Raw genomic sequence first — 22,740 nt, forward strand, 5'->3', positions numbered from 1 at the left:
TTATATATATATATATATATTTATTTTAATTTCAGGTGACTATCATACGCTCAGGTTTAGAGATATTGAATAATAATCTGTTTGAAGGCACAAACGTAGCATCCTTGCATTTAATGCAGAATAACATCATTTATATTTCTCCTTGGACATTCAGTGGTTTGGAAAATATTCTGACTACTCTAGATTTAAGTCAGAATCAGATAAATGAATTTCCACTTCAGCCTCTCAGTTCACTGAACAATCTCCAGTGGTTAAATTTGAAAGGAAACCATATAGACGATATCCATAACTTTAAGTGGACACAACTAAACTGCAAAAATGTTCTCAGCAGCTTGTTCATGGGTTCAAACTCCATTACAACAATTCCCGAGGGTGCCTTTTTGAGTCTCATCAACCTTCGTTTATTGGATCTTGAGGGTAATTTTGTTCATGATGTTGGAACGAACTCTTTCCCCTCCTATTTAAGATCTCTGTCCCTTTCCAACAATATACTGAAGAAAGTGCCTCTTCATGCTATATATTATCTAAAGCACTTGCGCTTTTTGTATCTATCTGGTAACCTTATCCATAAACTCCCTTGCCCTTTCCATTTGAGTGTCCATAGTTTGGAGAAGATGGAACTGAGCAATAACTTGCTGACGCACCTTCCAGAATGTGTGTTCAATGGTTCTTTCACCATTAAAGAGCTGCACGTGGATTTCAATTTCATACGGACACTCTCTGCTCGGAGCTTTAAAGGGACGAAACTGGAAAGACTGGTTTTGGCAAACAACCGCATAATAAACATACATTCTGACGCTTTCGTTGGAATTGAAACGACACTAAAAACGCTGGATTTAAGCTTCAACTTGCTAGATCTGTTTCCATCTGCAATCAATGACTTGAAATCATTGATTTATTTATCACTCAAAAGCAATCTACTGCGGCAATTAGGAAGAGGAGATCTGCATGGCTGTAGAGGTACGTTGGAGATATTAGATTTATCGGGAAACATGCTGCACCATGTTCCGAAGAAGACTTTAAAATCCTTGTCAAAACTGGTCCGCCTCAGTCTCCAGGACAACCGGATACATAAAATATACAGAGATGACTTTGAAGGCTGGGGTCAAAGCTTAACCATGCTAAGCTTAGCCAATAATAAAATGACATATTTATCAGGAGGTTCATTTATTTATTTAACAAAACTTAAAGAACTGAAACTTTCATTTAATAACCTTATGTACGTTGATCAATTAGTGTTTTTACCGCTCAAGAAAACTCTAGAAGTTTTAGACTTAACTTCAGCATTCTCTGAGTACAATTACCCAGTGGAAACTTTCATAAAAGACTTACATAATTTGGAATGGCTTCAGTTGGACCACAATAACATATCGCTACTCTCATCAGCCAGTGTCGGTGAGCTGAAAAAGTTACGTCATTTAGACGTTAGTGACAATGATTTAGCAGATATTTCTAGTGAGTTATTTAAGATGGCCTCTCATACGTACTTAAGTACCGTCCATTTAAGTCACAATGAACTGAAAACTTTAAAAAGTGGTACATTTGAATCAATTTCACATTTGTCTACAGTGGTGTTGTACGATAATAAGATAACTTCGATTGAAAACTTTTCTTTTTCAAATTGCCCCTACCTACATACAATTGTTTTGTCTGAAAATGAAATATCTTCAATTGAACCATCAGCATTCAATAATTTGACAAAACTATCCAATATCTATCTGCAAAATAACTATTTGGATTTTTTCTCATTCAATGCGATTGATGGAGAAACTGGATTGATATATTTAAATCTGTCCAATAATCAACTCAAAGAGCTAGATCATGCCAATAATTCTGCATTCCCACTAAAGCTCCGAACTCTAGATCTCACGAATAATCAGTTATCTGTGATACCGGATTCCTTGTTTTTAAGTAGCAGTGAATATTTGCTTCATTTGCTAGCCTCCAAAAATAATATTTCAGATCTTCCAAAGACTCTCCTACCGCACTTGCAAATCCTACGCTTATCTTGTAACTCTTATAATTATCTGGACAGGTCAAGCTTTGACTGTTGCAGATATACACAAATTTTAACAATAGATCATAACAACATATCCGATGTGAACAACCTGACTTTCAGAGGCATGGATAAATTGCGAGTTTTGGATATAAGTTACAACAACATCGGTGTGATTGAGGAGGGAACGTTCGATGACACCAAACTTGAGAGGATAAACCTGTCCAGAAATAGTCTTACCGAATCTCCCATAAAAGCATTAACATCGTTAAGACTGACTTTAAGAGACCTGGATATATCGCAAAATGCAATACGAAACATATGTGCGGATAGTTTTTCGGGTTTAAGCAGACTGCAGACTTTGAATTTGTCTTCCAACATTATATCCTTCCTTCATGAACAGAGCTTCCACGGTCTGAGCAGCTTGATTGAACTAGACGTGTCCCACAATCCACTGCAAAAAATACTCCACGAAAATCCTTTGATATCATTGGTTTTATTGCGATCACTCCATTTGCAGAACGCTAGTTTAATATCTGTGTCTACATTGCCGCTTCCGCATCTTCATCTGTTGAATTTGAAGGATAATTTCCTGTACAACATGTCTCAACATGTTTTTGAGAAGTGTCGGAATTTAAGGAACTTGGATATATCTGGTAACTTACTGCAGAGTGTTCCCATGCATCTTTGGAATAAGATGCGCAAGCTCTTCGTATTAGACATATCTCGAAATCCCATAGAAGTGCTGGGGATAAGTAGTTTCTCTGGATTGGTTAAACTCAAATACTTGGATATAAGTGGCCTTCTGCTGAAGAGATTGGATTCTCGGACACTTTATGAATTAAGGTAACTATATTTACGTAATTCATTTCAAAATGTCTATAAACAGTATCTTATGAATTAGAACCAATATGTATACGAACTATAAATGTAAGAAAATTTTAAATTCTTTTAAGCAGCATTTTGTAAAATTTCTTTTGTATAAACTATTTAAGAACATTCTAATTGAAAATCTCTGAGGCAAAATTTAAAACTTAAATATTTGGATAGAAGTCACTTTTTGCTGAAAAGATTGGATTCTTGTAGACGGATTATATATGACTTTTTATATATAATATTATAACTTTATAAATTAGGGTAAATGTATTTGCATATTCCCCATTGGTCTATTTAGGAGAAGTTTGGGTAAGTTTATACACCATTCAAATTATTTTTCGATAAAAACAAGCACGCCAAGCAATCTTTTAAATACAGACGCTTTACTAAAAAGTGGAGACAAAGATATCATTATTTTAAAATTACAGCTTTTGTAAAGACAAAGTTTTTTTTCTTTTTTTCACAAAACTTGATATTTCCCTTAATTCTGAAAAATAGAATCCTGACATTAAGAACCCATCTTTATGTTATTTTTAGATTCAGAAAATTAAAATCTAAGAAAAAATCTAAAATACGTTTTTGTATAGAATTGCCACTCGAAAAACTAGTTTTGTTGTTGCGCGCAAAATTGTATTTTTTTTTTAAAAAGCTTTACGGATATATATTAAAATTCGAAGGAAAAATTCGACCCTAAGTGTTAATACCTATTGAGGTTAAAAAATTATTGCTTAACTAACTACAGTAGTGAGAGTATTAAATGAATCAAACTTGTGTTTTGAAAAGCAACAATAGGGATTTTTCAAAATATTTTATGTTCTCTCCTTTTGATTTTGGTGCCAAGTGTTTGCATACATTATAACTATTTTTTTCTTCATATTTCTGGCAAGTCCATAAACGGTCTCAATTGCGTGAATTAAACGTGAAAATTATAATTTTTTTTAAATAATAAAGCTCTGACTACAACTTGTAATCTTTTTAAAAATTTTCATAGTGTTCATAATATTTTAAACAATTTAAATGATGCAGTAATTATGTAATACCCTTGATTGAATTAATACGCTCGCAGTAATGCGAGCGTATTAATTCAATCAAGGGTATTAAATTGCTGTCTTTATGAACTTTATTTAAGGCGACAAGGGACTTTCAAATTTTTTTTTTTGAAATTATCAAGGGATTTGCTTGAAATTTTCAGAATACATTTATATTGTTAAAAACAACTTTTATACAAAATTTCAAAGAAATATTTCAAAATTTAAGAAATTAAAAAATTAAAATTTTTGAATTTTTTATGTTTTTTTATATTACTCCTCGCGTCTGAAATTTTGTCAAAATGACAAAATTCTTTTAAAATATTACATATTAGGTAATATTGAAAAAAATGTTGGGAGTACTTTTTCTATTTTTTATTATAGAAACGAATAACATTAAAAAAACAGTAAAAAACCTACATTTTTAGGAAAAAATCATCATTCCTCTATAAAATATCATGTATAAAAAAAATTCTATTCTCTTAATTCAAAAAACTTTTCCAACAAAATGTTAATAATATTCATAAATATATAGCATTAAATTCTCAGGTCAATAGAATGAAAATTCATTACGCTGGAACAGTTTGAAATTTGTAAATTTGTCAAAAAAGACATTTTGAGAAAAATGACTTTTACTACTTTTTCATTGCAAATTTTACTTCTGAACAAATATTTCTTGTTTTTGATATAAATACCTATAAATCTTGTCTAATGAGCTAGTTTAATAATTATAAACTTTAAATTTTTTTAAAAAAATTAACAAAATATTCAACTAATTTAAATCTAATTTTAAACTAAACTAATTTTAACTAATTTTAAGCAGGCAAAAAAAGGTAAACAAAGGGGTGTGGTCAAAACTGAAATGGCCATAACTTCATCAATTTTGCTCTTATTCCAGAATTTTTTTTTTTAAATGTTCAGTTAAATGCCTAGATTTCAAAAATATAAAATGCAAAATATCGATTTTTTGACAAGTTTTTGCTTCTTTGAAAGTCCCTTGTCGCCTTAAGAAAAACATTTTGGTGGCAACTTTTATACAAAAATCAATTTTTATACAAAGATATAGAACCAGTCGTAACTGTTGCAGGAATGTTGTTCAGTAATTAGTACAAGAAAATAAGGACAGAAAAAGTGAAGCCTGAATTAAACAAGACAGCACAAAAGGCCAACCAGATTGTTCTACTCATTGTGACTAAAAATAAAAAATAACATAAAAAACATGGATAACATTGTCTAAAACAATGAGACTTTTCTAGAGTGACCTGGAAATTCGCCATATTATTATCCCATAGAATGTCTATGGACTATATGAAAGTAAAGACTCCCAAAAACGGATTGTTGAACCAACAAATAATCATTGCTCATTGATTCAAATATGGTATAGAGAGGAATAAAATCTAGGAAACTGAAAAAAAAAACTGTTAGAATTAATGCTAAAATTTGGCACTAAAATCGAAAGGCTAAAACATAAAATATGTTTAAAATTTTTTACTGCCGTTTTTCAAAATATGTGTTTGATTCAACTAATTCGCTTGCTACTGTAGTTATTTATTCCTCTCAATATATTTTTAATTTTTCTTATATTTCGGTTTTTTAAACATACTTTCTATTGAAAAAAAGGTAAAAATCTGGAGACATTTTAGCTTAAAGCAAATCATGCTGCACAATAATTCTTGTCATGTTATAGCTTGGGCTTGACATGCGGACGAAACATAATGATGGGATAGTTTGATGAAAGGATAACTAAAGTACGTGATCCCACTTCTCAAAAGATGTCGTAATCCGGGTCACTGTTGAGCGATTTTTGTATGCGATAAGCACCCCAGGAACTCTAAGAAATAATTTGGCAAAGAGATTGTTGAAAGAAGAAAAAAAATCAGTAAGACTTTTTATAAAGATGTAATTTATAAATGTGTTCGAGATATTTCCATCCAATTTTGAAATATTGGAATAGAAATCCATAGTCCGAGTAGCAAGATTATCACAATAAGATGTTATTTTAACACTTTTATATAGATGTTGCATACATAAGGTATTCAATAATGAACTTTTTTCTACAGAGTGGTTCAAAATAACGTAGCCAAAACGAAAGAACAAAGAGGAAGAATAAAAAATACACACAGGGTTGCAAACGTTTTTGAAGCCGCTAGAAAATCATTCGCAAAAAAAAATAAACAAAAAATCCTTCTGCATATTTTTATTTATATAGTATTTCAATCACTTAAGACCTATACTGCTACAGAAGACATACGAATAGGAAGAAAAAAACTAGATGTATTTTAAGCGAGAGAATTATGTAAAATTTCACCCAATAGATTAGTCATTGGGCTGCATGATGCATATAGACTGTTAATTTCCGATGATCTTTTTGCAGATAATTTAGTTTATGAATAGCCTTGACTTGATTTTGAATTTTAAGAAGGATGATTCAAACTAGCATCTTGTATACAAAAAGTGTTGAGTCTGTATGTCAACAGATGCCGGTACCTCCCTGTTGAGAAACTTTTTAATGAATAAGTTTCACTTTTGTTTTTGAAAACGTTTTGTTTTTGTTTACATCTTTTATGTATACGTATTACTTTGTTGCAGTACGTTGTATTCATGAATATGAGAATGGATGATATAGTAAGAAATAATCTGAGGATCTGTGATATGATATATAATCTGGGAATAGCAAAACACAACATTAAACTTTAATAAGAAAAAAGGAAAAGCTGAGAGTACACAACAAGAAAAGAAGAACATATTGCAGTTACGGTTAAGTTATAAGAACGCATAGCAGTTGCGGTTAAGTTATAGTAATTCTCCCCCACTAAAATTGTAGGTGAAATAAAAGTTTAATATAAGTGATAATTTCTGAGGTATCCAGTTAGTCGTCTTTTGCGCTAAGAATGAAGTGATTAAATTGTGGGCAAAGTTCGGGGCACTTGAATTTGCACCTCCTTCGGTGATGTAGCAACATTGAAAATAAACTTTCCTTGTTTCGTGGTCTGTTGCGCTAAGAATGAAGTGATAAAATTGTGGGCAAAGTTCCATCGTGGAGCACCTGAATTTGCACCTCCTTCGGTTGTGTAGGAACATTTGAAATAAACTTTCCTTGTTTTGTCGCCTGTTGAGCTAAGAATGAAGTGGTAAAATTGTGGGCAAAGTTCCATCTTGGGGCACTTGAATTTGCACCTTTTTCGGTAGTGTAGGAACATTGAAAATAAACTTTCCTTGTTACGGAGTTTCTGGATTCAAATCTGAAGAATTAGTTGGAATGCGTGGTAAAAGTACTCTGGCAGAATTCATATTGTAAATGTAAAGCTTAAGAGTGTTCGGAATCCAATTTAGCATTGCAATGGCGTGATTCCAGTCTGCGAGTTACAATTCCGATTTTCAACTATTCGCCATTGTTTTGATACCTACGGACTTGAACCCTTTCCCCCACTTAGAGGGAACGTACAGGCTTAGTAAAAATTTTTGACTTATGAAGATGATTTGGAAAAATAGTATCTAATTGTATCTGCAACTTTTTTGGTTAGTTATAGTTCAGCAGGAGATTTTCCCCAAGCCCACAAGTGGTGTAGCACTATAGCCAAAAAGAATTCTTTGAACTTTCTCCTCTAAAATGTCTGATTCCCTGAATATTGATTTTAGTCGATGTTTGTTCAGCTAAAAGTCATTTGTGGCAGGATGTCCAGGTGCGATGAAACGTTGGGTAATACCGTAATTAGAGCAATATAGTTTGAGTCCACCACTTGTAAAGATAGTGGCATTGTCAGAAACCATTATTTTAGGAAATTCATGAAAAGAAAAAAATGTCATTTAAAAGTTTAATAGTTATACTAGAAGTAGATGCATCTTTCAGAATGCGAATTTCTGCCCATTTAGATTTAGCATCAAATGCGCAATAAAAAATGATTTCCTACAAAGGGGTCAGCGTAATCCGTATGAATTAATTCCCAGTTTTGTTCTGGATCATCTCTAGGATGTATAGCAACTTTTGGTAATTTTTCTTTTTGAAATTTGGCACAGTCCTCACAACTTTTTATAACATTTTCAATATGAGGACCGATTCCTTTCCAATGCACTTAGCGTCTGGCCAGCTGTTTCATTTCGGTGATATACGATAATATTTTATTTATTACTTTTACTTGCATACCCATAAAATGGTTGTTTTTAATTTTTTTAAAAATTATTATATTTATTTGTCTTATGACATAAAGTTTGATGATTAAAAGCTTCAAATGTTTTCTGATGTTATTCCGCGTCTTTAAATCGTCTATAATTGATATTCAACAGTACCCGGTAATCAAACTGATTTTAATCGATTTAATTTCTTCAATCAAAATATTATGTTGTTATAATTTATTGTTAATTTAACAATAAATTATTGTATTATATTATATATTATAATAATATATTGTTAATTTAACAATATATTATTATAATATATAATATATTGTTAACAGTAAATAACAATAATTTTATTGCTAATTTTTTCTCTCTTATATATTATTTTACATTTCCTAAGAGTGTGTATATTTATGTAGCATTTTTTTTCGAAAAACAATGCTCGAAATCAAAAACTTTTTTAAAGAAAATAGCTATGCGTCATCACAGAAATAAGAATAGTTTTGTTGTAGTCACAATTTTTAAAGTTTTAGATGCAATTAATTCTTTTAGGTGTGGGATTAATTTTGGTTTGCATAAAGTTCAACTTAGAAAAAAGAAAAAATACAAAGATGCTTCCGTTTTAAATTGTTTTAGAAATCTTTGTTTCTCATTTTTTTTCTCCAAAACTGAATCAAGCTTTGTAAGAATAATATGAAGCAGCGTAAGTCATTCTAAATTTAGCGTAAGAGAGAAAAATAGAAAACCATGGTTGCTACGAGACTACATGTAATTGAAAAAAAAGAAAATTGAACTAAATCCTTAACACCATTACTAAATCCTCTTAGCTAATTTCTTTCAGCAAAGCAGGTAAAATGAATTAGTAAAGTAACTTGTAATTAATTCAATCTCGAGAAAGAAGATTAACTGAAGATTTTTTTTTCTAGATTTCCCCCTTTTCTTATTCTGAAAGAATTTATTTTCAGCAAAATATAATCTGATAAGATTTAAATACTAAAGGTTTTCCCGAAATTCCCACAAGGTTTGGTTTTTTTGTGTTATTTGATATTGAAAAATAAGCTGACAGTGCAGGGTTATTTGAATTGAAGTACATAATAAAAAATAAACGTCGTGTTTCATTGTTGAGAAATACTTTGCGCAATGTTTCATGTAATTGCCCGTTTTCCTCAATGGAATCGACCTCCCAGATACCAATGAGAATAAAAACCAACAACATCCTTGAAGAATCAATTCAACCAACAAAATTTAATCATAATTATACAAGACGGCCTGGCGAATTTATATTGGCTCGATAAACTGTTTTAACATAATCCTATACTTTATTAACCATTTGCCTACGGCTGGTACAACTGATAGTCCAGAACAGAAAGTGTTATCAGGCGCCATAGGCAAAAGGTTAATCAATAAAGAAATCGCACAGTTAAATTATAGATCTTTGTATCAAAATTGTTACTGTTAGAATGAGAATTTAAACACAACACTCTATAGTTCTGTCACACCATCTTTAGATGCAGAGTCGAATATATTAGACAGCATGTGGTATAATTCGATCCTTTAAAAAATATACGTACTTCTCTTATGTGGTACCATAAACAATTGTCAAGGCCTCTCCATAACTTTGTGACGTCACCCTAGGAATTGCTCAAAGTGCATATTTGTATTAAGAGGAAACTATAATAAATATTTCACATCTTTTATAAGATAAGTAAAATATTTTTGCTTTAGCTAATTTAATGACACTTAAATATTTTAAGTACTAAATTTTCAGTTTTTATTAGAATAACTCACTATTATATACACGTTATAACTCAATAAAATAAACATGTAGGACTATTTGATGCTGTTATGAAACAATATTATTTGCATTTCATAATAGTAAAGGATTTTATAAAAAAATTCTTTCAAATAAAATTCAAAAACTCCTACAAACCTAAAAAATATGCAAATTTGATTTTAACTCCTCAATGATTAAGGGCATCTTCAGATTTTTTTTTAATTAAAATTAAAGTTAACATCTTCTTAGCTACATAATATACACACTTTATTGTAAATCAATTAATTATCAAAAATTAATAATATGGATCAGATTTCTTAAAAAATGTTAAAAAATGGATAGAAATCTTCCAAATTTTAAGTCTTTAAAGCTGTAAGTTTCATTTAGATTTTTCGCAAAAAATAAATAAATAAATAAAAAAAAACTTTTTTTTTATCTCCGCATTATGGTTTCTGCAGTAAATTTACACATTCATTTGCTTATACACCAATGAGAAAAATTTCCATGGTTCCCTTTATGCAACATTGAAAAGGTAAAAGAAAAAAATTCAAAAAATATCAAATGCACAGATATAAATAACATGCTGTAAAAATTTTCAAAATTTTCAAAGCGCTTATTCCATGCACAATTTTATTTTAGGTTGATTGTGAAGAAAATTACAATAAAGTTCAACAGAAAAAATCCCTAGGGATTCAAATAATATGTAAAAAACAAAAAAAGTATGCATGTTTGCATATTTTTGTATGCTTGTTTTTGCAGAAAAAGCCATTGACTTTTTTTCAAAAAACACTCAAAACTTTGCGAATAACGCATATAGGGAAATAATTTTTTTAAATGTGTGTGTGGAATTATTTGAAAATTTAACTAACCAAATAAATTATTTTTCGATACTTTTACATATTCAGTGAATGTCTCGCCTTAAAATTTAATTTTCAAATCTAATAATTAATTTTAATGTCATAAAAAATCGTTTACGACTTCATCACAAGATACACTAAAGCAATATATCTGTGTAAGTATGAATCATGCTACATGAAACGTGAATAATAATCTCATTAAAACTAATTTAAAATTATTACCAAAAGCAATTTAAATGAAGTGACTTAAATTCCTATTTTAAATTATTATCATTGAATGCACAGAAATTTTTCTACATCCAAGTAAAATATTTAGGAAATTCAAATCAAATAATAGTATACTATCATTAAGAATACACAAGTTTAAGTGCCAATCAGCACTGTTATTAATATCTTTCTTTCTTTTAGAAATAAAACTAAACTGTTTATTTTGCCGGTTTCTAAATAATAAAAATTTCAGCTCTTTAATGACATCTGAAATATTTCTTTTCGAGGATAGTTTTATATTGAAATTCATGAATATTTAAGCAAACAAATTGTGCTTAGATTTGTTTTATTTCTCAACCAAAAGTTTTACAATAGTATGAATGTTTTGATAATTTTATTTTTTATAATATCCTCTAACAAATAATAAACAGTACCCGAAACATTTAAATTCTGAAATACGATTTCTTTTATTATGTAATTAAAAAGCTTGTTATAAAGTCTGCAAAAATGAATATTAAAGTATAAAAGATAAATAACATTTACTCGTCCATTAACTGATACTTGATAAATGTCGCGTTTAATTGAATTTATTCATTTTCGTAAAAATCAAAGATAGTGGGGAATTTGTAAGTTAAAATTTTAAAACCATTTTTATAATTGCCTTTACATTTCGGTACTGTACATGCTTAAAATTTATATAATAATAGATATAAAGGATAGTACAACCAACGGAAAAACAAAGCTGTTGTTCATTACTCAATGACAAATACTTAAAATTGGCGGCTACTCAGTTATTAGGCTCCTATACTATTATACTCTAATTCAGGGGCTCTGCTCCCTAACGCAGGGGCTTGGAAATTACTGTTTATGACGTCACTAAGAGACCGTGGTGATTTCAACGTCTTTATTTCTCGGTGCGTCGTCGCATTGGCAACACTATGGTTATTAATCATTTTGATAGGTTATCTTAAGTAATAATTTAAGTAGTAGTTAGTTACACGTTAAGTATTTATTTAAAATAATTTTGCATTTTTTACAAATGAAAACTTAGTTACGAAGTAACAATTTAGATTTATTTTTTGATCCTTTCTATAATGGCTCTAGAAATTTTAAACATAATAGTTGCTATAGTACCGCATACCTGTCATATCAACTATTGGTAAAGGAGCCTGCCTTTTTCGAGCAATAGCTATAATACGAGCCACGATGGCTCAAGGGATAGAGCGTACGTCTTCCAATGAGGCGAACCGAGTTCGAATCCCAGTCGATACGAATTCCGCATCCGGCTTGCTCCCTACCACAGTGCTGATGTTAAATATCCTCAGTGGTAGACGGATCATGGGTTAGAGTCCCCTCACCGTCGGGCTAACCGTGGGAGGTTCTCGTACACTTCCTCTACATGTAACGCAAATGCGGGTTAGCTCCATCAAAAAGTCCTCCACAAAGGAAAATTTCTAACAATACTTGATCCAGGAGTTTCCTTGTCTTCCGGATTGGGTTCAAAATGACAAGGCTACGGAGTTGAGCATTAGTAGTCGTAAACCCATAAAAATTGGGTCAGCTGTTCGACAACTGTTATAAAATAAAAAATAAAATAGCTGTTCTAAACTGACGTTAAGGTTTGAGAGGAGAGTGAGCAAGTAGTGCAGCGTCGTAATGGACCATTGGGGTGAGTTTTCTATCATATCTCACGACAGAAATGAAAATAATTTCAATGCTTACTGTACTGAAATATCTCGAGCACGATGTTTTGTGTGATTTAATAGCTGCCGGACAGATTATTACTAAAATTCAATACATGAAGCATTTTGTAAAAATATCGTGGAAATAGTTCAAATTCATATGAAAGTATTTCCGCTCGGGAAACAGCTAGACAGTGTAAAGAATTTGGTTAGTATATTGTTTAAAACTAATTAAGGATTGGAAAAAAAAAGGTTGAAGAATATTTAAATACAGTTGTGCTGTGCGTTTTCAGCTTAGTTACAGTGAAACCTCACGGAAACGATCACTCTCTGTTCTACAGTAAAATGATCGTCAATGGAGGTGGGTCATTCTTAGCGTCGTTCTTCTTATTACCTTTATTGACTTCAAAATGTTATCGAAGGTGCTTGAATCTTCGCAAGCAATTTTAATTTTACTCGGTGTCATTTTCTTGGTTCGGAAATGTAACTTGTGCTGGCGTCATGAAAACCGGATCCATGAATAAAATTTAGCGTCACAATACTGATATTATTATATGCAAAAGCAAATTTATCAATTTTGACTGATAGAACCATTTTAACCAAATAAACAATTGTGTTTTTTTGTTTAAGTTTACCTTAAATTTCATATCATAAAGAGTTAGCTTTAAAAAAAATGAGAAGGTTTTGTTTTTGTTTGAGATGTTGATTTTTTTCTGGAATATATATATTTTTTCTAATTTGACTTTCAACTCTGTAAATAAATCATGTATGGCATCGTCTTTAGTGCACTGCAACATGAGATCTCTTTCAGAGATCGTCAAAAAAGAGCTCTCTAAATAAGAGTTTCACACATTTTAATCTTTTGCTTTGTTAATATTTTTTGTTTTGATATTTTTTCGCGTTTCCTTATTTGAATAGTCTTTAATAGTCTTTAATTCTCTTTTTTTTATATTTTGCGAAACGTTGTTGAAACACAATGGCGTAGTGTTGGACTGAATCCTCACTGTGACTTCATGCCGATTTCTACAAGCTTGAAAGAAAAACCGGGCGATGCACGATGCTGAACTCACTATCACCATCATGCCGTTGATATGAGAACCTTAAATTGGCTGTTGTGGGACTGCTTAGCTTTACCGATATCTTAACCATCACTTTAAAACTACGTTTACTCAATTCTAATCAGTAGATTTGGTTGCTAAAGTAATTCTTGTACATGAAAGTTGGGATTTTTGCAAGACTTCAAAAGTGTTTTATAGTTATAAGTCTGTTATTTATTTATTTTTTCTTTACATTCACGTTTTTCAGGAAGTCATGCACAAAAAATTGAAAATTACACTTTATTTTTTTCCTTACTTTTAAAACCAGTTTTTTATATTTTTTTAAGCTTCGAAATTCAGCATCGTATTATATTTTTTCAAAATTTTGTACAGAGCTCTTTCCTTAATTCCCCAGAAATTTCTTCGAAAATTGTCTTTAAAATGAACACTTTTAACATGATATGACTAGGCCGGAACAGTTGATTGCCCTCAATATTTAGTAAACGCTACGACTAAAACAAACTCGAATCACGATATAGTAAAATACTGGGTCAATCGGAAAAATAAGGTCTTCGATGCAATGCAAAACACAGTTTATTTTCTTCGTTATCATTTTGAATAATTTTTAATGTTGAGTATTTTTCTATTTATCTAAATAATTAGCAATACGAATAATGTTCTTATATGCCTATATCTTTCTCAGTTCCCTGCTGTGAAAACATGGGTCCTCGTTGTTTACTTTTGCAGGTATTAAACTATCGCTCGTCTGAAACAGTCGGCTTTTAATTTAATTTTATTTTATATCCGTCGTTGAACAGCCGACCCAATTTTGGGTTTACGACTACAAATGTTCAATCCCGTAGCCTTGTAAATTTGAACCAATCCAGAAGACAAGGAAACTCCCGGATCAGTACCCCCAGAGGTGTTGATTTATCATGTGAATGTGGAGGACTTTGCGACTCGACAGATTTAACGTCCATCAGTCTCCATTTACTGTATGGGGAGTCTTCGGCAGGAGGGGATCGAACCTATGAACTCTTGGACATGGGCTCAGTTCGGCTAAGCTCAATCAATTATCAACTGAATTCATCAAGCCTCAGTTTAGACGTGGCCTTGGACATGGGCAGTTTTTAATTTTAAAAAAAAATGCTTCACTGACCCACAGATCGCTATTACTCGTCAACTTCAGTTCTTTTGATCTAGTTTTGCTTTAATGTTTCGCTTTAGTTGCATTTAACACTTCACACTTCTATTTTAATTTACTTTATACTTTATTTTAAATATGCTACTGGCAACAACCACGCGCGTTAACATTTGGAACACTAAATGCTCAGTTTTTTTACAGATCGCTACATTCACTTCTTTCACCACTCCAACTCACAGTAATACAAACCATCGATAAAGCGACAGATAAAAATCAAGATGCATTTCATTTCTATAGCGAGCAAAATTTTAGTTATTAAGTTAAAAGTCCTTAAAATAAATAGCTGCTAACAATCCCTTATGTTGTTTGAAATTCATATTTTTGATTGTTTTCATAATATATCAAGTAAAATGCAAAATGGATTACAATGTGTAAAAAATAAATAAAAGTATTTGTTCCAGTACCATTCGATTTTTAAGGACCAGGTCTTTAACTATCAGGATTCTGGATGAAGAAAGAAGTACTTTCCCAGCCCCGAAAACTCCAAGTTTATGCGTACTAAGACTAAGGAGTACGTTTTGACGGGAGAATCGTTCGTATTTTATAACCGTTGTTGAACAGCTGACCCAATTCTTGGTTTACGACTGTCAATGTTCAACTCCGTATCCTTGTAATTTTAAGCCCAATCCATAAGACAAGGGAGCTCTTGGATCAGTACCCTCCAGAGGTATTGATTTGTTATGGGAACGTGGAGGACTTTGTGACCCGACAGATTTAAAGTGCATCAGTCACCATTTACTACATGGGAAGTCTTCGGTCGGCTGGGATCAAACCCACGATCTCTTCAACATGGGCCCAGTGTCCCAACAACCAGGCTATCCCCGCCTTGAGAGAGTCGTATTAAGATTTACGTCCGTGTGATCTTGGGCCACTAGAATAAGAAAATCTCTTTTCATACATGATACTTTGGGCCGTGAAGGGAGAATCTCGTGATCGTATATATTTGATCATTGCCCCCGAAGGAGTTAAGAGAATTAACAGAAATTACAGGAAAAAAAAAACGTCATTCTCTCTCAAAGCTCAGGAACAGACATTTTGCCTTAGACACAGGGTCAAGTTGGTGGGAGCTAACAAATGAAGATGCAGGCAAAAAAATTAAAAAATTTCTTTATATTAATTAACATAAATGTAAATATAAAATCTTTATTTTCCTTCTCGTCCTGCCCGTTTCAAAACATTTTACTTGCGTTTTTAACTAAAATAGTTAAAGTGTACTTTTGACTCGAAAGTTGACTATACGGACATGTTGTCCTCCGAAAATGAGAAAAATATGAATTTTTTGCCAACAATTGGCAAATTTTAGAATTGAAAAATAAAAAAGAACTTTGAATACAAACAAACAATTTTATAGATAAGTTAAAAATTAACTAAAATAAACATATTCATCTCCAAGAAGATGTATCCTGTCCAAGTGACTAAGAAGAGAAATATGCAATAAATTTATGAAAGTAAACAGAATCTAGTTTGAAATTTTGAAAAAAAAGCCAAAGACCTTTTTTTCTGCAATAAGAGTATGCGATTTTAAAATTTAAAATTCTATTGCAATACGTTTTTTTACGTCAGAAAAAGACGATAAACTGTTTAAAAAAAACAAAGAGAAAACTTTTAAAGCTCCATAATTAATTTAAAATATATTAATTTTAAAAACGAAAGATGTACAGTGAACTGAAAAAACGGACCACCTGAAATAACTTTTGATCCTAATGATCAGATCTTCACCTTCTAGGACTTTTTCCTAATGGTTTGAGAGGGTGGTCTCAAATATGGTAATTAATTAGTGACGACGATATTCTAAGTTACGAAATCAGGCACAAAAACGAACTTTCTCTGATTTAACACACTTTTTTTTTCAACGGATTCAAATTTCTGACCCCCTAAGCATAAGAGGTAGCTGCAATTTGGGAAATATGGTACCCACAGTTTTGTTTGGAGAGCGATCTATAGTTTAGACCCCTTCATGTTAGTTTTACTTTTTGTGTATTTCGCCATATTTCAAGAATTTTTTTAAACGAGTTCAAGAATTTTTGCACCCATCTATAAAATTCGTTTATCCAAAGATAATTCCATGCAAAAAATTAATTTTAGTAAATATTTATTAGCTTTTATTACTTTCAATTTCAATTGTAAGGTACACAACTTTTTACGTCATTTTTAATTTTGTAAATTTTTCATGGCAAAATACAAATTTTAAGCGAAATCGGCTGAATAGTTCCTGAAAAATCGAATTTTAAATATGCTGCTTCCTTAAAGTTTGATTTCTCTTTTTGAGTATTTAACCGATTTTGCTCACATTTTGTAATTACAAATTTTTTTAAATTTCCTTAAGAAATTCCCCAGATAAGGTGAAATGCGCAATACGTAAAATTAACATTAAGGGATCCAAACTTGGGATCGCTCTCCTGACCAAACTATGAAGACCATATTTCCAAAATTACGGTTACCCTCCATATTTTGGGGGTCAGAAATTTAAATCCGTTGAAAAAAGGGCATGTTTGTTAAGAGAAAGTGCGTTTTTGTGCCTGATTTTGTAACTTAAATTATTGTCTGAACGAATTAATTAGTATATTTGACGTCACCCTCTCATTGAGAATTAGTTCTAGAACATGAAGTTACGATCATTAAATTAAGAGTTTTTCTCGGTGATCCTTTTTTTGGTGCACTGTACACACATTCATATATAGAAATACGTAGCTGAAAAAAAATACTAATACTACTACTACTAATACTAATTGACTTTCGAATAGTTTTCGCTGCTTTCGTGGTACCAAAAAAAATGAAACAATATACAAATTTGACAAAAATAACTCAAAATTTAATGTTCACATCTATAACGTTTTTTTTTCTTCTTAAAATGTGCTAAATTTTTTCCCCTTAAATTTCTTTTTGCGTTTGACAGAAATGCGACAGGGGTAACATATTTAATTTTAAAGACAAAAGTACAAAGTAGTTTTATTGAAACTGTTTTCTCATTTAAACGTTTTATTTTTAATTGAATCCCTTTTAATTACCAATGCAGATCAGCGCTTTTGCTTTTATCTTTCAATTAAATTACTCTTTAGTAACTTTTTCTCGCGATATCCAGGCATGGAAGCAATTTCGTAGAATTACTAGAAGAAAAGCATGGACTGTTTGAATGAAAATTTTCTCGAATTTGTATTCAAATAAAATGCAATCAAAATTATTTGAAGGTAGTTAATTAGATAAATCTCCTACAATTCATTTTCACAAATGAAGTTAACAACGACATAAAACCAACAGTATTTTTTTTGAATCTGGCAATTGTTATAGATTAATTAAAACTCATGAAAAATACTAATACTCTTTATTGTATTAATATCTAACGAACAGTAACGAAAATATGGAATAATTTTATTGATTCTCTTATACAGATAGAAAAGTAAAGTGAAAGTACTTTAAGTAATATTTGTTTTAATTATTCTCAGCTATTTACTAAACATTTTGATTGAATGGATACAAATTTATAATTAGTGTTTTATTTTTAAATGACTGATTAGTTCACGAATGTAATTATTATTTATTTTAAACGTAAGTTATTATTTAAACGTAAATAATTGTTCACACCTGAAGATTTCCTTAAATACATTTTAAAAGCCGACTATTTTTGGAACACTTTCTAAAACTTAACTATAGGGGGCGTTATGCAGGTGATTCTGTAGCGGTTACTTTTAAAGCTTACACTCACAAGGGAAACTAGGGAAGTGTGACTCGCCAATTTTGAAATAAACTAGTGGGATGTATGCCTTATGAGGAACAATTTTAGGGGGCAACATTCGTTTTGGCCCATAGAGGGTCCTATGAGAGATAAAAAATAATTAAGTATGTAGAAAAATCGGCATTTCATTACTTCAATGCAGACTATTAGTTATTGCAATTATCTTATACTCCAATTAATTTTATGGTACTTTCACGTACTATATAATGCATATTTATTGTCAAAATTGATTTCGAAAATTTTATATATCTGTAGTTTTTCAGAAAAAAAAATTTAAAAAATTGGCATTTTTAAAAAAAAAAAAAATTTGGCATCAAATTTTTGAAATTTTTTTTTCAAAAAATTTTCCAATATTAAAACTAGTAAACAGTAATAAATTTCATTTATATGAGAGTCGAAATATAATACGCATTTTCCCAAACTGATGGAATTTTTTCATATTTAATGTGTATCCAAAAATGTGATTTATAAATTTTTTTTTTTTTCATATTGTTAGATCTTGCAAAAAAATCTGAAATAATTTATGTGATTGCATAAAATTAAATTGCATTTATAAAAATGTTTTCAAATTTGTTTGGCGGGAAATTTGAACTTAAAAAAATATTTCAGTTTTCAATGATTTTCTTTTTTTCTTGAAAGGTCAACCGTACTATATAAACAAAATTTGTAAGTATTTGTCGCTTTAATAGACACATTTTTTTTCTTAATTTTTTTTATTGCACAACTGGTAAAAAAATGAAAAAAAAATAAGTTTCAAAAAAATTTAAATTTTTTGCCAAAAAATTAAAATATTATTAAAAAAAATTGTCCTGTGAATTGTTCAATATTTTGTCAAAACATTGCTATTTTTGAAATATTATTCATACAATTATCTTTATACCTGATATCCTAGCTAATGCCAACTTTTAAAGTTAAATATTTCAAAAATTAGCTAGGATATCAGATATAAAAATAATATTATAAAGATAGCAATGTTTTGACAAAATATTGAACAATTCACAGGACATAGATATCAACGGATTTTCCACTTAAAGTGACATATCACTTCAAATTTTGTGTATACAGTACAGTTGATCTTTTATGAAAAAAATCGAATTGAAATATTAAACATTTTTTAAGTTCAAATTTCCCGCCAAACAAATTTGAAAACATTTTTATAAATGCAATTTAATTTTATGCAATCACATAAATTATTTCAGATTTTTTTGCAAGATCTAACAATATGAAAAAAAAAATTTTTTTTTTTAAATCACATTTTTGGATACACATTAAATATGAAAAAATTCCATCAGTTTGGGAAAATGCGTATTATATTTCGACTCTCATATAAATGAAATTTATTACTGTTTACTAGTTTTAATATTGGAAAATTTTTTGAAAAAAAAAATTTAAAAAATTTGATGCCAAATTTATTTTTTTTTAAAATGCCAATTTTTTTTCTTCTGAAAAACTACAGATATATAAAATTTTCGAAATCAATTTTGACAATAAATATGCATTATATAGTACGTGAAAGTAGCACAAAATTAATTGGAGTATGAGATAATTACAATAACTAATAGTCTGCATTGAAGTAATGAAATACCGATTTTTCTACATACTTAATTATTTTTTATCTCTCATAGGACCCTCTATGGGCCGAAACGAATGTTGCCCCCTAAAATTATTCTTCATAAGGCATACATCCTACTAGTTTATTTCAAAATTGACGAGTCACACTTCCCTAGTTTCCCTTGTCAGTGAAAAAATATATATAAATTAGAGAAAAAACTTATTTTCTACCTTGAACTAATTATTAACGAGGTAAATTAGGGCAAAGCAGGGATTTAAATCATCAGAAATATGTTTTGTCTGTAGTGGGATTGGAATACTTTTGTCAGGAACCGGTTTTCTCCATCCTTTTCTGGTAGAATGGTTTTAGTTAATGGTTTACTTTAAACACTATTGTATTTTGATTGACTTTACTTTATATTTAGGGGAGTGTCGGGTACCCCCGCCCACTGTCAATTTCATGTATATAGAATATTTTTCAAGTCAATGGCCCATCGGACATTAATTGTTATATTAAAAAAAATATTATTTTCAAAGTTTCAAGTATTTATGCAGCTGGTAACATGGTAAATAATAGTTTTGAAAATATGTTGAATACAGTAGTCATGAAATTAAGAAAAATCGGTTGAATTTTGTGATAAAAATGATAAATGAGGTTTATCTATTGTCAATACATTGGTCATTTTCATTTACACCTGAAAAAACAGTAAAAAAACATGATTTTTGCAACTGGGCGAGGCTACCCGACAAATTTTGAAAAGAGCTGAAAAACATGTTTTTTTAAATTTCTATTTTTTTAAGTTAAACTATTTTTTTTGGTTTATTCTTTTTGCATTATTTAATTAGATGATAAAACAATAGAAACGTACAAAAATATTGATTATTACTCAATATTATACAGAAATATAAGCAATACTCCTTAAGTGGGTGTGGCTACCCGACTCTCCCTACTCAAAACTATCAACAAAGATTCTGATCTGTGTGTCGTAATCTAATGAAAAATTCCAGCTCTTTATGTAAATATCTTCATTGTATTGCCAAGCTAATCTGGAAATTCTCCTACTCAACCTTATAATTTAGGCTTATTACAATCAGCCTTAAAACTAATGAAAAATATGAACGAGATTATTCAAACGCTAAGCCAAGGCTTAATACATTCGTTAAGACTATAAGCCTTATTCGCTAAAGCTTATTGCATTTTACCGGCATATTGAAGAAGTATACTGCATTATGATTAATAATTAATTAATAATTACCAATTAATAAAAAATAAAACAAGTATAAAGGGTAGACTTTAAACTCGCAACGATTCTCCTGGTTAAAATATTGAACCATATTGTGGCTACGATTCATATTTTAATGATGAAAAATTAGAATCCTACGAAAAACAGATATGCTTATTCATAGAAAGTATGTTTTGTGTCCGATTTAAAATTTAATTCAAAGTTAGCACAAATTAACTATCATATTTCCGTCCACTCTTTCAAGTCATTAAAATGGTGCTGAATTCCTCAAAATCCTTTTATTTGAATGCAATTTGATAAGGGCGATCTCTTTTTTCTTCTGGGTCACTTTATTTTATTTTATTACCGTCGTTGAACAACCAGCCCAATTTTGAGTTTACGATTACCAATGTTCAACTCTGTATTGTAAATTTGCACCCAATCCAGTAGACAAGGGAACTCCTGGATAAGGAATTAGGCTAAATTTGCCTTCATGGAGAACTTTTTGATGGAATTAATCCGCATTTGCGTTACATGGAGAGGAAAAACACGAAAACTTCTTATGATTAGCCCGACTGCAAAGGAATTCTAACCGATAATGTGTCTACCACTGAGGATATTTTTACATCAGTACTATGTCGATGTTAGCCGGGTGCTGAATTCGTATCGATCTGCAATCGCTAGAATTCGGACCTGGGTCACCTGATTAAGAGGCAAGCTCTCTATCCCCTGAAACACCGCTTCTCGGGATCACTTTATTAGCGTTAATCTTACCAATTGCATTTCTATTTGCAGATTCCTAACCTCAATCAAAACAGATTCCTATGCTTCCGTTCGTTCCTTCCGCCTCCAAGAACTCCTTTCCCAAGCATCGGCACTCAAGAAAGTGGTCATCAACATAGAAGAGTCCATCTTGTCTCATCAAGTCCAGAGGGCATTTGGAACCAAGATACGAGAACTCGTCATCAATGGGCAGAACTTGAAAAAGATACTACCCGACGCATTTGCCGGACTTCAAACGCATGAACTTATTATACGCATAAGTGGAACAATGGTCAGCAAGTTTCCGGATGGTCTGTTGAAATATTTACCCGATGTCCGGTATTTGACTTTGGACTTGAGGAATAATCGACTGACTTCGATGGCGCCAGAAGTATTGGCTGCTGTTACGAGAGATGGTACAGATGCTTATCAAACTCAACATATAACAGGTCATTCGCCAATTTTATTAATTAATAAAGTTGTCCATATATTGAATTAAGGACCCCGCAACAATCTCAAGGTAATTAGTTCTCTGACATATTGGCTGAAAATTTAATAAGATGTATTTCAAAACTTTTTGAGCTTTATATATATATAAATATAATACGCATTTTCCCAAACTGATGGAATTTTTTGTGAGTATAGCTTATGTAACATCCAAAAATGTGATTTACAAAAAAAAAAAATTTTTTTT

The 22,740-nt window shown here is 30.7% G+C and overlaps 1 protein-coding gene across 1 annotated transcript in view; it reads left to right on the forward strand.

Moving 5' to 3' along the window:
- The window catches only part of LOC107441623 (chaoptin), a 46,383-nt gene that overhangs the window by 21,073 nt on the left and 2,570 nt on the right, over window positions 1-22,740 (forward strand). The window contains exons 4-5 of the mRNA XM_016054955.3: window positions 36-2,842; window positions 22,080-22,495. Coding sequence (XP_015910441.2) covers window positions 36-2,842; window positions 22,080-22,495 — 3,223 coding nt within the window. The remainder of the gene's footprint in view (window positions 1-35; window positions 2,843-22,079; window positions 22,496-22,740) is intronic.

Source organism: Parasteatoda tepidariorum, chromosome 1, assembly GCF_043381705.1.
Source record: "Parasteatoda tepidariorum isolate YZ-2023 chromosome 1, CAS_Ptep_4.0, whole genome shotgun sequence".
NCBI lineage: Eukaryota > Metazoa > Arthropoda > Arachnida > Araneae > Theridiidae > Parasteatoda > Parasteatoda tepidariorum.